This window comes from Hemitrygon akajei, chromosome 6, assembly GCF_048418815.1.
Source record: "Hemitrygon akajei chromosome 6, sHemAka1.3, whole genome shotgun sequence".
NCBI lineage: Eukaryota > Metazoa > Chordata > Chondrichthyes > Myliobatiformes > Dasyatidae > Hemitrygon > Hemitrygon akajei.
Window position 1 is genome coordinate 142,142,002 of NC_133129.1, and position 16,421 is coordinate 142,158,422.

At 44.2% G+C, this 16,421-nt stretch overlaps 1 protein-coding gene across 1 annotated transcript in view; it reads right to left on the minus strand.

The window, feature by feature from the left end:
- Nucleotides 1–11,848, minus strand: part of LOC140729851 (uncharacterized) — a 35,489-nt gene extending 23,641 nt beyond the window's left edge. The window contains exon 1 of the mRNA XM_073050060.1: nt 11,436–11,848. Within this exon, the coding sequence (XP_072906161.1) occupies nt 11,436–11,559 (124 nt within the window). The 5' untranslated portion in view covers nt 11,560–11,848. The remainder of the gene's footprint in view (nt 1–11,435) is intronic.
- Between the last annotated feature and the right edge of the window lie 4,573 nt (nt 11,849–16,421).

Consider the following 16,421-nt stretch of genomic DNA (forward strand, 5'->3'; position numbering starts at 1 on the left):
GGGGGCTACATTGTGGGGGCTCATCCGGGATTGACTGCTGTGGAAGCTGTGTGATCGCTCTCTTTAAATTATGTCTGCGGTGAAGAGCTGGTGTGCCTTTGCGGTTGTGCGATTGCTGGTTATCTCTGCATGTGTGTTGGGTGGGGTGGCTGTTGATGCCCCAGAGGGCGTTGTTCAGGTTCCGACTAGCATTGACATAATGGTGGTGGGGCCATGGGCTGTCCATGCTGTTAAGAGAGCAGGGAAGGACTGGTGGGTATGTTCCAGCTATGGTGGGCTCCGTCCGGTTGTTGGAATAATGTCCCGCCCTAAAGGGGCAGAGGCGTGGGTGGAGCGGACCTCTCAGTTGTTGGGTGAGTGGCAGTGCTTGGCTGAGGGAAAGCAACAGGGATTGGTTGAAAGTTTGAGTAGGCGGGCTGGTGACGTTGTTAGAACTGTCGGGTACAATTACCTCGAAGTGACAGCTGCCAGTTCTGGGGAAGTGTGGGAAAATGCGTGTGGTTCGACTGGAAGTCAAATGCCGCAGCTTGGGGGCTTACCAAATATGTGGCAGGAGATTGGTGGGAAGTTTTTAGGGTATCCCTTTTGGCTAGGTTGGCAGATAAATTGCTTGCAGTGCCATGGGGGGTCTGTCAAGGGGATCAACTCCTCCCTCAGTTGTTCAGTTGATCCAAGAGATGTTGGGAAACTTAGAGGAGGCCCAGTGGGGGAACAGCTTGGGGTCTCTGGGGGAGCACATTCCCAGCAATGTACCAAGGAACTTCTGAAAGGAACAGACCCTATTCCTGAAGGCTTCGAGGGACCACGCACTCAGGTGTCATTACGGATGGATGGAAGCCAAGTTAAAGCCATCCTCGACATCGGGGCGCCAGTTAAGTTGCTGTACAGTTCATTTTATAACCGTTATTGGAAGCATTTACCCTTGACAACATTGAGGGCACTGGAGATTTGGGGTACCAGTGCCGGTGATTATCCAGACGATGGTTGTTGGTCAGTGAAAATGGAGTTCTTAGAGGCAAATGTGGGGGTGACTGAGGTTCGTGAATCATTAATGCTGATGCGTCCATACAAAGTTGAGACAGGAAGCGTTTCGGTTCTGGACAGAACCAATACCCTGCTGGTGCACTTGGGGGCTTGCCCGGAGGAGGTGGGTGAGCGTTGTTTGGAGGCATTGTCGATGCACCCAGAGTTTCGAGCTGCTTGTGCGGACGTGTGTAGCAGCATTGGGCCGGTACCGAATTCAAACAAGAGCCGGTGGTGGTACGGCCTGGGGGAAGTATCTGAGGGTGAGACCCTCTTAGTGGACACTGTGAAATACCACAAGGGAGGGGAGTTGACCGCTGAAGGCACCTCGGTGAGAGAGAGGTTACGACATTTGTTCTTTGGCAAGGCAGGGACATCACACAGCATCCACACCAGCTGATTACCCAGTTTGGCAGGGCCGAAGGCTGCTCCCCCTAGATGAGAACGAGCTGAGCGAGCCTGAGGCGATCCAGGGAGTTACACTATATCGTGAGGACCGTCTGGTATGGGTTTTTTAGAAGCTAATTCTGTTAATAAATTTTCTATCATTTCTCTTCTTGGATCCTCACTTCCTTTATCTTTAAGTAAACTAACTGACAATTTGGTAGTTAAACGTACTTTGAGGATCTGGGTACAATTTACAAAATACTTTGCTTTATTGAGATTTTCTCTTTCAAGTCCCATTTTTTTAAATTATTTTTTTACACCTTCTATGACTGATCCAGTTTTTGAAGAATGGGATAGATTGGGTATTAAATGCTTCCAGGATCTGTTTGTTGGAGGAAGTCTCTTTTAGTTTGAGCAATTGTCAGCTAAATATAGCTTACGAAAAACCCACTTTTATCATTATCTACAAATTAGAGACTTACTGCGATCTCAATTAAATATATTTCCTAAAAGTCCCGATAAGAACTTATTAGATGTAATTTCTAATTTGAAACCTTTTCAAAATGGTTCAATATCCAATATTTATGGCATGTTGCTGGGAATGAGAAATGCGCCTTTAGATAAAATTAAAAATCTGTTGGAACAAGATTTACAGATTTCAATTTCTGAGGAAACTTGGATTGGAATTTTTAAATCGGTTAACCCTTCATCATTATGTGCCCACCACTCTCTCCTACAATTTAAACTGGTTCAAAGGGCTCACATGACCAAGGATAAGCTATCTCATTTTTATTCAGATATATCTTCCTATTGTGATAGATGTAACAATGGAGAAGCTTCACTAATTCATATGTTTTGGACATATCCGAATCTTGAAAAATACTGGAAGGATGTATTCCAAACTTTCTCTGTGGTTTTCAAAGTAAATTTTAAGCCTAACCCTTTGACTGCCTTATTCAGTTTTGTTGGAGGAAAAGATATTAATTTGGAGACATTTGATTTGCACATTTTGGCTTTTATTTCTCTTATAGCTGGGAGGGCGCTCTTGCTTAAATGGAAGGATGTTGTTCCACCTACTCACGGTCAATGGTTACGTGATGTTAAGTCATGCCTAAATTTAGAGAAGATCCTTTGTTCAATTTCTGAATCTAGTGAAGACTTTCAAACATTGTGGGGACCATTTCTGAACTATTTTCAAAACCTTTGATTTGCTGTTAAAGTACAGATATTGGCTAATAACATATTTCACTATATTAGTGGTCACCAACCTTTTTAAGCCCAAGATCTCCTCCCTCGGCCTTAGTAAAAGGCAAGATCGACCCCAGATCAATTAGTTACACGCATGCTCACCGGGACAGAGAAGTCCGGAAGTAGAAATAATGTATAAACACCAGGGATAGCCACCCTTTTTTTGCACCGTGGACCGGTTTAATATTGACAATATTCTTGTGGACCGGCTGACAGGTGGGGGGGGGGGGGGGGGGGAGTGTTAATCACCACGAGAATACAGCGATACTCGAAGCAGGTTCCTTATGTCCAGTCTATTCCGCAATTTATTTTTCGCGGCTCTCAGCACTTAGCTGCTGTCCCGCGCTGCTCACGTTTTTTCCGCTGAAAAAACTCAACGGGTTTGTCTTGAAGTACTGGGTGCTTGGACTCAGGGTACTGAAGCAGTTTTGAGTGCTTCATTGCCTCATTGGACAGCCTCCAGGCCTGAACTCCAGCTTCCCGCCCGTCTGCTGCCAGACGCCTTGGCCAGGTGCGGTTGGTCGTGGGTGGGGTGAGAGGACAAGGTCAGGGTCGGAGGTCCCCATGCCGGGGCCGCGGCGGTCACAGTCCGGAGAGAGCAACTGACTGAGCGAGGAGTGCAACAGGGTGCCCGCCCGCACCCCCTGTAGGATCTATCGGCCGACAAAAGTTTGTTTCAGTAGATCGCAACAAGGTAGCTGCTCTGATACTTATGAAACGCTGAGTCCGAATTAGGTCGTCTGCGAATATTTTTGCACCAGATTCCCCACGAACATTCAGTGTGTTAAACAGGTTTAGTGGCAGCGCTGTAGGCCAGTAGTGATGGCACATCCTGCGCGGCCGCCCGCGGCCTACCGGTGATCCCTGGCGCGAGGGTATAACTGTGTTTAGGCGACTGATGATCTTGCATGGGTTCAAGTTCAAAATGTGCATGACAGGGAATGAGGAAAGGTGCAGCTGACTCCTATCGTTTCCTCGCGGCCTGGTGGTTGGGGGCCACTGAATTACACGGTGTAGTGTGGGGGAGCTACACACATGCGCACTGGGCAGAAAGAACAGAACTAAAACCCCGCAACCCAGAAACAATCTCAACAGAATTTGTGTATTTATTTTTCTTTTTTTTTCGGGATCTGCTGGGAAAGTCTAAAAAAATCGACTAGTCGATCGTGATTGATGGGTTGGTGACCACTACACTACATGATATGGATTTATTTCCTTTTTTCTTTCTTTACCAACCAGTTTCGGTCTTGATAGTGGGATTGGATTCTTTTTTTTAATAATAAAATTATCACATTTCAATATTATGATTTAATTTACATGAATATAGACGTAATGCGATTCCAAGTGTGATTCAAATATACTGTATTTGATAATATTTGATCCTTTTTTGACTTATTATATCTTATTGTACTCTGTATTCTTCTATGTAGAAAATTAATAAAAATATTGAAAGAGGATATCTTTGCTTCCCTGTCAGGAAGGGGACATTTCACAATAATTGATTTGGCCCAGGCTGATCTCCAATGGAAATCGATGATACATCCAAGAAATACCTGACAATAAATACACACAAAGGACTTCACAGGTTAGTGTTTGGGATAGCATCAGCTCCTGCAATCTGGCAAAGGGCAATGGACCAGGTCCTGAAGGGGAGTCCCGGGACTCAGTGTTACCTGGATGACATCATTGTCACCGGCAAAGATGATGACGAACATCTTTCTAACCTTGAACAAGTTCTCACCAGGTTACGAGAATATGGGCTCAGAGCTAATTGACAGAAATGTAAGTTTTTCAAAAGGAAATCTCGTACTGTGGGCATGTGATCAACAAGCATGGCTTACACGTGTCTCAAGACAAGATAGAAGCGGTGTTTAAGGCACCACCACCTGAAAATGTGTCTCAGCTGAGAGCATATCTTGGACTAGTGAACTATTACCACAAGTTCTTGCCTAACCTATCCACAGTCCTACACCCACTAAATGCACTATTACAGACAGGGACACAATGGAAGAGGACTGAGACTGTGAGAAAGCATTTCAAGAAACTAAAAGACTCATAACTTCAGAAGGGGTGCTCACACGCTTTGACCCCTCCTTACCAATATGACTGGCTGGTGATGCCTCACCCCATTGGATAGGAGCTGTGTTATCGCACAAGTTTGCAGATGGCTCAGAAAGACCAATAGCCTTTGCCTCAAGAACGCTCACTTCACTTGAAGGCAACTACGCACTGATTGACAGAGAGGCCCTAAGCCTTGTGTGGGGAGTCAGGAAATTCAGTCACTACCTGTATGGTCATGAGTTTACGCTGTTGACTGACCATCAGCCTGTCGTGTGAATCTTCAACCCAAGGAAAGGCATTCCAGTGTTGACAGCACAAAGGCTGCAGCGATGGTCTCTTTTCCTAGGAGGTCACATGTCTGACATTGAACACATGGGGACCAAACAACATGGCAACACAGATGGTCTGTCACATTTACCACTGCTGACATCAAAAACAAATGGATTCAGCAGAGGTATTTCACACACCAATTGTTGAACAATTACCAGTGACAAACAGCCTCATTGAAAGGGAAACACACAATGACACTATGTTGTCAAAAATGTATGACATCACGGTAAAGGGATGGCTAGCACATGGTAGCAAAGTTTCCAGCCTTCTCAGCGAGGAAGGAGCAGTTGTCAGTGTGTCGGGGAACAGTAATGTTTGTTCACGAGTTGTGATTCCTCCCAAGCTACGCACCAGAGTGCTGGAGGAACTGCACAAGGGGCACTTGGGTACAGTGAAGATGAAAAGTCTTGCCTGTGTCTATGTGTGATGGCTAGGAATCCATAAACAGATTGAGGACTTGACCAAGAACTGCTCTGGATGTCAAAAGATCCAGAACACACCACCACAATCCCCTCTCCATCCATGGGATAGGTCCTCATCACCACGGCACATCGACTTTGCTGGATCATTCATGGACTCTATCTTTTTAAATCGCCATCAATGCACATTCCAAATAGCCAGAGGTCATCAAAACGAGGACAACCACATCGGAAAAGACAATCACATTTCTGAGGACGATGTTTGCCAGGAATGGCATACCAGAGCAAATCTGCACAGACAATGGACGACAATTTGTCTCTGAAGAATTCCAAAGTTTTGCGAAGAACAATGGAATCAAACATTTTGCATTGGCTCCTTACCATCCATCCACAAATGGCTTGGCAGAAAGATTTGTGCAGACATTCAAGAAAGTCATCAAAGCAATGGACAGCAAAAATCGACCACTGCAACACAAGATAGACAACTTCCTCCTTGCCCATCATAATGCAGTACATGCAACCACTAACCAGACTCCAGCGATGATGTTTCTGAACAGGAACCTGAGGTCCTGCTGGATCTTCTCAAACCAGATGTACAACGTGATGTGGAGGAGACAGCTTAATCACTTGAATGCTAAGTCAACACAGAACAACAGTGGGGGACAGTCAGTTCTTGCACGTGATTACTGGACTGAAAAGTGGCAGCCAGGTACAATTTCCACCATAGATGGGTCTCTGATGTGGAAGTGGGAGAGAAGGTATGGAGACGTCATGTGGACCAAATCCTGGATGGTCAGGTGAGAAACACAACAACACCTTGCCTGGACTCCCCTGACATAAAGCAAACACTCCTGTTATGACCACATCAGCCTCATCTACAGATAAGCCAGTCATCATTGCTGATGACCCACCTGATGTACCTGTGGTGACTCATTCCCCAAAGCAAACTTTTCAGGACAGACGTTATCTGGAGAGGCAGAGAAGACCTCCCCAGAGACTTGTGTTATAAATGGGTCTTAGACTGAAAGTTAAAATAAAAGAAAAAGAAGGCTTGTTATAATTTGATATTAAGTTACTTTGCTATAATTTGTAAACAAATGGTAGGCATTTGTACGTTAAGGGTAAACATATTTGTTTAGCATAGTGCCCCAGAACCAGCTGGTGGTGTAATGGCATCAGTGCCGGACTTTGGAGTGAAGGCTCCAGAGTTCAAATCCAGCCGGCTTCCTTGCACGCTTTCCATCCGTGTTGGGTTGAGCGTTGAGCTAGCAACTCAGCCTTGTAAAAACAAGAAAGCCTGCTAAAAAAAAATGCTGTCACGAAGGTGTCCAGATGACTCGTTGTTAAGGTCGAAGAGAGATAGTGCCCAGGAAAAAAATTTTTTTTTAAAGTTGATACACTATTAAAATAAATGGGGAGGAGTGTACTGTATGCCCTACATTATAATAAGGGACTTCTTTATGTTTTAGTAACATGCGTTGCATGCGCTATTAGGCACGTATTGATCTGTATGTGTGTGTCAAGTTCAGACTCTACCAGTAAAGAACCATGAAACTCAGTTCCCATCTCCAGTGTTTTTATTACTAACATAGTTGTGTAAACAGGCCACATACACAACATGTGGCATCAGGAGTCACTTTAGCACCAGAGGCAACTACCAAAGACTGTGCCCTACTGACAGAGACCTCCCGCTCCTCCGCTGCATTTTCCTCCTCTCTTTTGTGAGTAACTCAGTAAAAGATGGAGAATGCCACATCTTGTGGGTCATTTGAATAACAATGAAACCACTTTTTACTGGGCTCCTCTGGAAATGCAGCTTGTTGGCCCCTTGCTAACTGGACTCTGTGGCAAGGAAACCATTTTTCTCAGGCTCTGTATGTCGAGGGTGTATGCAACTTTAGTCCTGCCAAACCCATGAGGTTGGGATGTCTCGCCCACCCAAACCCCAGTTTGTGTGAATACTGTGTGATTTACTGCCCCACCCCCATCGTCGTTGGTAAGAAATAATAGACCATACACTGCATACAAGTACAAAGAACGTATAATTAAGAATGTTAACTTAACCTAACAGTTATTAAAAAAAAGAAAAAAAGAGCCCATCATAACTAAACAGTCAAATGTGCACATAAGTAGGAGCTCATCTTGCAGTTGTCTAACTCACATGCTGGACCCGTAGTCTGTGTGAAAGCACACACCAGCTTCCAAATGTTGCTCGAAATCCATCTCAAACAAACGGGCTCTCCCATGGGAGTACTGGTCCTTCCTCCTTGAAGCCATTCATCTGTACAAAGCACCTTGTGCAACAGGGATGGCGTCCTCAGCCACCTTCCCTCCCAAAGTCTCCCAGCTCACGCCAAAAAGACGTCAACCCACACCCCTGTCCCTCAAAAAACAAATCATCTCTACCCAGCATTCTCTGGAACCTTCTCCCAATTCCACCATCCTGATTGGCTGACACCACATTCCTAAGCTGAACAACAAAGCCCCTTATTTCAGCCCAAAACCAAAAAGGCTGATCGCAGAACAGACTGCTCTTACAAAACTGCTAAAATGAAATATGTACAGCTCAGCGATTAAAAACTTCACAGGCTGTTACACCAGTAACTGTGGGTCGGAGGTTATAGAGGGAGGTCGACCAAGTTAGGACTTTATTTCTTGGAGCCTAAGAGACTGAGAGGAGCCTTATGAGAGGAGCCAAAATCATGAGGGCCATAGATATGGTGAATGCACAAAGTCTTCCTCCCAAGGAAAGGGAATCAGAGAGAAAGGCGTAGTTTTAGATGGGAAGGGAAAGATTTAAAAGGGACTTGAGCCAGGTCTTCCGGTAAGATGGTGATAGTTTAGTCACTTAAAACTATTGCTCCATTCCATTCCCTACCTCTGCACTCCGTATCTCCCCTTTTTCCACTCCAGACTGTTAAATGTTTTGCTCTCCTACCTGCCTGTGAATACGCCTGTCGTACAATGACTGCAAAGCTTCCTAAATCTGGGAAAAAAGAAGTGTCTGTGACTGTCTCTGGTTCCTCTGCCAAGATTATCTCCATTTTGGAACAGCACTGACAAGAGATTATATCTGAACTCAAGTCTGAATATAAGTCTTCTTTCAGTTCATTGGAGTCAAAATTGGATCAAATTAATTCCAAAGTGGAGGATCATGCCGAACAACTCTCTCATCTTGAGTCAGCTACTGAAGATTTAAAATGTCGTGTTCAGCAGCTGGAAGCCGTCTGTTCCAATTTGAGTGAGCATAACACCAAGTTAACGTTCAAAATAACTGATCTCGAAGGACAGAGCAGATGTCATAATCTACAAATCTTTGGTCTGCCAGAGGCTATTGAAAGTGGTTCTCTTGTTGAACTTTTTTTCTTCTTTACTCTGTGAAATTTTTGGGAAGGATATTCTTCCGACCCAACCCGAGTTAGACAGAGATCACCGTACATTTCTGTCCAAGCACAAGTTGGGCTCCAGGCCACACCCAATAATTCTGTGTTTTCATCGATATCAGGAGAAAAAGCTTTTGATTGTGGAAGCACGTCGGAGAGGAAAATTGGATTACAAGGTTCATTTTATTGGTACTGTTGAGGATTATGCTCCTCAAGTTCTGAAGCTGTGCGCCGAGTATAAAGAAGTTATGAAAGAGTTTTACAATCATGGATTCAGGCCCTCTCTGCATTCTCCAGCCCGTCTCCAAATAACTCTTAGTACTGGACACAAAAATATGGTTTAACTTGCTTACAGAAGCTCAGAAATTTATCGAAAGTCTCCCTGCTGTTTCGATGCCATCAGACTCGGTCTGATTATTTAAAATGACCAATTAGTACTTTTTAAAAATTGTTTTTCTTTCTTTTTTTCTGTTTTCTTTTTAAATTACTGATTTTTTTCATAGTTTCTCACGGGTAGGCTACTTTGGATTATTACTTTGAGTTAAGTTTGATACCTTTTGATGGAACTGTTTCTCTTTACTTTATGTATAATTTCAATTCATAATGCATAAGTTCTCTGGATTTTGAATCGTTAATTAAACGGAGCTTGCAATGATGTTATGAAACTGGAAGTTGGTTTTTGGGTTTTTTTTTCTCTGAAGAGCTTGCTGCTGTTTTTTGGTAGCTTTCTTGTTCTGGGATTTGAGGGGGGTAGGGCTCTCCAGTGCCAAAACCATGCATAGAACCTTTAGTTATTCTTTGTTACTCAGGACATTTTTTTGTCCTGATTCTCTTGTTTTATACTTTTGCCCCAGAGCTGTTATTTGAATGTTTGGTCTTGTTTATGCCTACTACCCTTTAATGGTTTTTTAGGGAGAGAACATTTTGAGAAAAAGAAAATGGTGCAAAATTAAAGTTCTGCTTAACATTGCAATTGACTGTCTCCACACTACCAAGAAGGATACCAGAGTAATTTTCTTCTGATTATAAACCAGAAATAATTTGATTCAATGAGCAGAGAGATGAAGGGTGTTAGTTTTGATGAGAATACTTCACCATTTACCAATTAAAATAGGGAAATCACTTAGAGTCCAGTCACTTTGGGAGTAGGCTGAAGCCAAGATCAAATCTAGAAAGAGTATAATACTTCCAGTCCAACCAACCAACCTATCAAGGCAAGCACCTCCTACTCCACCTGGGTCGAGTTTACAGGTACCATATTGGCCTCAAAAATACCTCAGAAATACAGTTAGCATCAACCCTGAGGAATTGCCAAAAAAGGGGTAAGAATGGGCAAAGAGAGGAGAAGAATTAATTAAGACAAGCTACAGCAAACAAAAACCACTTCACAATCCTATCTGGAATAATGACAAATTTTTGCTGGTGTCAAACAAATCTGTAGGTGGCCTAATTATATAAATTTAACAAACATAAATGAAATAGTAACCTGAACATCCTATTTTTGAGGTGGAAAACATTTTTATGGGTGGGGAACTCTAGTTAGAGCACACTTTAAAATGTATAATCATACCACAAAAGGAATATCACAAACGAGAAAATCTGCAGATGCTGGAAATCCAAGTAACACACAAATTGCTGGAGGTCATCAGAAGGCCAGGCAGCAACCATGGAAGAGTACAGTTGATGGTCCTGCTGAATGGTCTCGGCACGAAACACTGACTGCACTTTAATCCCTGCCTGGGTTGGCCTGCTGAGTTCCTCCAGCATTTTGTGTGTGTTGCCACAAAAGAAAATAACCCATCCGCATTTTACTTGAAAGAATTGACAATAAACAGATTATAAACAATAGGTGCAGGAGTAGGCCATTCTGCCCCTCGAGCCAGCACCGCCATTCACTGTGATCATGGCTGATCATACACAATCAGTACCCCATTCCTACCCTCTCCCCATATCCCTTGACCTCGCTATCTATAAGAGCTCTATCTAACTCTCTCTTGAATGCATCCAGAGACTTGGCCTCCACTGCCTTCTGGGGCAGAGCATTCCACATATCCACCACTCTCTGGGTGAAAAAGTTTTTCTGCATCTCTGTTCTAAATGGCCTACCCCTTATTCTTAAACTGTGGCCTCTAGTTCTGGACTCACCCATCAGCGGGAACATGCTTCCTGCCTCTAGCATGTCCAATCCCTTAATAATCTTATATGACTCAACCAGATCCCCTCTCATCCTTCTAAATTCCAGTGTATACAAAATTACAAAAAGATTACAAAAGTTTTAAGCAACACACACATGCTGGTGGAACACAGCAGGCCAAGATGAAGGGTCTCGGCCCGAAACGTCGACAGTGCTTCTCCTTATAGATGCTGCCTAGCCTGCTGTGTTCCACCAGCACTTTGTGTGTGTTGCTTGAATTTCCAGCATCTGCAGATTTCCTCGTGTTTGCTTACAAACGTTTTAAGCTTCTGTGTACAATTCTCGAGAATGATCTTTTAAAGAAAACTTTAGCCAGACTCTATTTTATGCCCCGCAGTCTAAATAAACCTGCTTTACCCAAAGGAGAGTAGACGCACGCTGACACCTTACCTGCCGCAGGGGCGAGCCACACAACAATCAGAAACAACACCAAGGGTCCCGAAGCCCTTGACCACCGGTATCGCCGCGACCCCGCCCGGGCGCGGCTGCAAGAAGAACCCAGCTCCGCCGCCATTTCAGATGGAAGACAACTGCTTTCACTTCAATAATCTTAATGTGGTTTGTTCGGGTAAATTCCCACCATCATAGACTACGTTTTAATTTAACCATGCTGTCTTGACAACCGCCGTCTCCGCAAGAGTGGGTTGTACATACGTTGTAGGGACGTATCGAAAACTCAGGCTGCGGTCTACAGCGGTGTGCGGGAAACTCGGCTGCAAGGTCCCGGTGGCCCCGCTCATCCTCGGAGAGGGAGAATCATTTAGCGCTTCGCCAGGCGGCGACTGCTGCCGATCCAGCGCCTCTCCTCGTCCCTTTCCCAAAATAAAACCTATGACCAGAGCCCACTAGGGACCTCTGTGTTTGTAATTTTTAACATGAGCTGGTCCTGAGACTTTTCTGTTGGTAATCCATAACCAATCTACCTAGTCTGGCTCTTGTTCTTCACCTGTTTGCCTGCACTTACCTCTCTAAATCCATCACTATATAATGCATTCTGTTATGTTTGCTACCTGAATATACTTACTTATGGAATGATCTGTCTGGATGGCTTCCAAACAAAAGCTTTTCGCTAAGGCTTGGTATTGGTATTATTGCCACATAACAATACCAGTGGTAGCAATTGTGATGTTGATAAAAGGCAAGGGTGTCTGACGTTCAGCAACATTGTAGCCCTGGTGATATCATATTCTGGCTCTCTAGGTCAAGTCTTGGGAGCTCCCAAGTGCAGGCATGAAAGGAAGGAAATCAAGTGGTGAAACCTTTCATATTTGGTGTCTGTCAGATGACAAGCAAATCTGTCTTCCTTTTGGCTTTTTTTGTTTTGAGAGAAAACAGATAAAACTGCAGATACTGGAACACAAAACAACATCTGCAGAAAGAGAATATTTTGGGTCAGGAATGAGAATCCTTGCCAAAGTTGAAGGATGAGGGATCAATCATCTGGTGTTGATGTAGTGTTGCACATCAACCTTGCACTCAATATCAGAAAGACCAAGGAACTGACTGTGGACTTGAGGAAGGGGAAGTCTGAAGAACACACACCAGTCCTCATCGAGGGGTCAGCAGTGGAAATGGTAAGTGTTTTTAAGTTTCTAGATGTCAACAACTCTGAAGATCTATCTTTGGCCCAATATATTGATGTAAATAAGAAGAAAGCATGCCAGCAGCTATATTTCATTAGGAGTTTGAGGAAATTTTTTAATGTCACAAAAACTTGAGAAAATGTCTACCGAGGTGCATTCTAACTGGTTACATCACAGTCTGGTATGGCAGCGCCAATACACAGGATCAGGAAAAGCTGCAGAGGGTTGTAAACTCAGCCAGCTTCATCATGGGTACTAGCCTCCTCACCACCGAGGAAATAAGACCATAAAATGTGGGAGCACGATTCAGCCATTTGGCCCATGAAGTCTGCTCTGCCGTTTCATTATGGCCAATCCATTTCCCTCTCAGCCCCAATCTATAAGACCATAAGACATCTTCAAAAAGGTGATGCCTCAAAGAGGAGACATCCATCATTAAGGACTCCCACCACTCTGGACATGCCCTCTTCTCATTACTACCGCAGGGAGCCAGTACAAGAGCCTGAAGCCACACACTCAATTTTAGGAACAGCTTCTTCACCTTGGCCATCTGAATTCTGAACAGTTGATCACCCATTAATACAACCTTGCTATTTTGCCTTCATTTTATAGGGTTTGTTTATCTTATATTTCTACTGTAACTTATTGTTTTTTAAATGTTTTGCACTAAAATGCTGCCGCAAAACTACAAATTTCAAAACCAATGTCAGTGATGATAAACCTGATTCTGATTCTGGGATTTAGCTGTTGATGAACTGAAATCATCAGTAATGAGCTTTCTGGGGTATCTAGCCCCCACCCTGCAACCCATTCTCTCTGCTGCTCGATGGTAGAATGGAATGCAATGAGACGTCCAAATGCCTGGTTGGGCTGAGGAAGTAGAATATGTGCAGGAGCAGCCTGTTCCCCAAACATCTCCATGCAGCATAGAATGGCATGGAGAGCCAAACATCTCCATGTAGCATAGAATGGCATGGAGAGCCAAACATCTCCATCCAGCATAGACTGGAATGGAGAGCCAAACATCTCCATGTAGCATAGAATGACATGGAGAGCCAAACATCTCCATACAGCATAGAATGGCATGTAGAGCCAAACATCTCCATGTAGCATAGAATGGTATGGAGAGCCGAACATCTCCATATAGCATAGAATGGCATGGAGAGCCAAACATCTCCATGCAGCATAGAATGGCATGGAGAGCCAAACATCTCCATGTAGCATAGAATGGCATGGAGAGCCAAACATCTCCATACAGCATAGAATGGTATGGACAGCCAAACATCTCCATGTAGCATAGAATGGCATGGAGAGCCAAACATCTCCAAACAGCATAGAATGGTATGGACAGCCAAACATCTCCATGTAGCATAGAATGGCATGGAGAGACAAACATCTCCATGCAGCATAGAATGGCATGGAGAGCCAAACATCTCCATACAGCATAGAATGGTATGGAGAGCCAAACATCTCCATGCAGCATAGAATGGTATGGAGAGCCAAACATCTCCATGTAGCATAGAATGGCATGGAGAGCCAAACATCTCCAGGCAGCATAGAATGGCATGGAGAGCCAAACATCTCCAGGCAGCATAGAATGGCATGGAGAGCCAAACATCTCCAAGTAGCATAGAATGGCATGGACAGCCAAACATCTCCAGGCAGCATAGAATGGCATGGAGAGCCAAACATCTCCATACAGCATAGAATGGTATGGAGAGCCAAACATCTCCATACAGCATAGAATGGCATGGAGAGCCAAACATCTCCATACAGCATAGAATGGCATGGAGAGCCAAACATCTCCATACAGCATAGAATGGTATGGAGAGCCAAACATCTCCATGCAGCATAGAATGGCATGGAGAGCCAAACATCTCCATACAGCATAGAATGGCATGGAGAGCCAAACATCTCCATACAGCATAGAATGGTATGGAGAGCCAAACATCTCCAGGCAGCATAGAATGGCATGGAGAGCCAAACATCTCCATGTAGAATAGAATGGCATGGAGAGCCAAACAGCTCCATGTAGAATAGAATGGCATGGAGAGCCAAACATCTCCATACAGCATAGAATGGCATGGAGAGCCAAACATCTCCATACAGCATAGAATGGCATGGAGAGCCAAACATCTCCATGTAGCATAGAATGGTATGGAGAGCCAAACATCTCCATGCAGCATAGAATGGCATGGAGAGCCAAACATCTCCATGCAGGATGGAATGGCATGGAGAGCCAAACATCTCCATGCAGGAAGGAATGGCATGGAGAGCCAAACATCTCCATGCAGCATAGAATGGTATGGAGAGCCAAGCATCCCCATACAGCATAGAATGGCATGGAGAGCCAAACATCTCCATGTAGCATAGAATGGCATGGAGAGCCAAACATCTCCATACAGCATAGAATGGCATGGAGAGCCAAACATCTCCATACAGCATAGAATGGCATGGAGAGCCAAACATCTCCATACAGCATAGAATGGTATGGAGAGCCAAACATCTCCATACAGCATAGAATGGTATGGAGAGCCAAACATCTCCATGTAGCATAGAATGGCATGGAGAGCCAAACATCTCCATGTAGCATAGAATGGCATGGAGAGCCAAACATCTCCATGCAGCATAGAATGGCATGGAGAGCCAAACATCTCCATACAGCATAGAATGGTATGGAGAGCCAAACATCTCCATACAGCATAGAATGGTATGGAGAGCCAAACATCTCCATGTAGCATAGAATGGCATGGAGAGCCAAACATCTCCATGTAGAATAGAATGGCATGGAGAGCCAAACATCTCCATGTAGCATAGAATGGTATGGAGAGCCAAACATCTCCATGCAGCATAGAATGGTATGGAGAGTCAAACATCTCCATGCAGCATAGAATGGCATGGAGAGCCAAACATCTCCATACAGCATAGAATGGCATGGAGAGCCAAACATCTCCATGTAGCATAGAATGGCATGGAGAGCCAAACTTCTCCATACAGCATAGAATGGTATGGAGAGCCAAACATCTCCATGCAGCATAGAATGGCATGGAGAGCCAAACATCTCCATGTAGCATAGAATGGCATGGAGAGCATATGTGAGAGATGGCTGATATTATATGGGATTAACTCCCAAGAAGGGTTTCAGTGCCGGTGTCTAATAAACAATTCCATCTGAATGAGGTTCAGCCTGATCAGGATTGACTCCTCCTTTCATGACCCCTCTGTCATGCCATGTTAATGTCATTTGTACATATTACAATTGACAATTGATATACAACATGAGAAAATAGAAGTAACAATAATTTATTTTACTTTGAGTGAGAATATTGGGAAATCATAAATACAAGAGGTTCTGCAGATACTGTACTGGTACTCTTAAGCAACACACACACTAAGTGCTGGAGGACCTCAGCAAGTCAGACAGCATTTATAGAAGGGAATAAGCATTAAATGTTTTGGCTTTGAATGAAGGGCTTCATCCTGAAACATCGATTGTACATTATATTCTCCTCTACAGATGCTGCCTGATTTGCTGAGTTCTTACCACAAATTAAGAAAGTGTATTTTTATAGTGTTATGATACCAGCCCCCTCCTTTGCGAGAATCGCAAGAGCCCTAGTGAAGGGGGGGGGTCAATGACCCAAGAGGGAGAGAGACGTGCTGAACAGCCACAGGAAATGGGTTGAGAGAGGGAGACATGCTGAAGACCACGTTCCACCGGGAAGCAGAATAAAGCGACCGTGGCTATTGTCTCATGAAGACCACGTGTAAAGCCCTCGGGCAAATTGGGCTG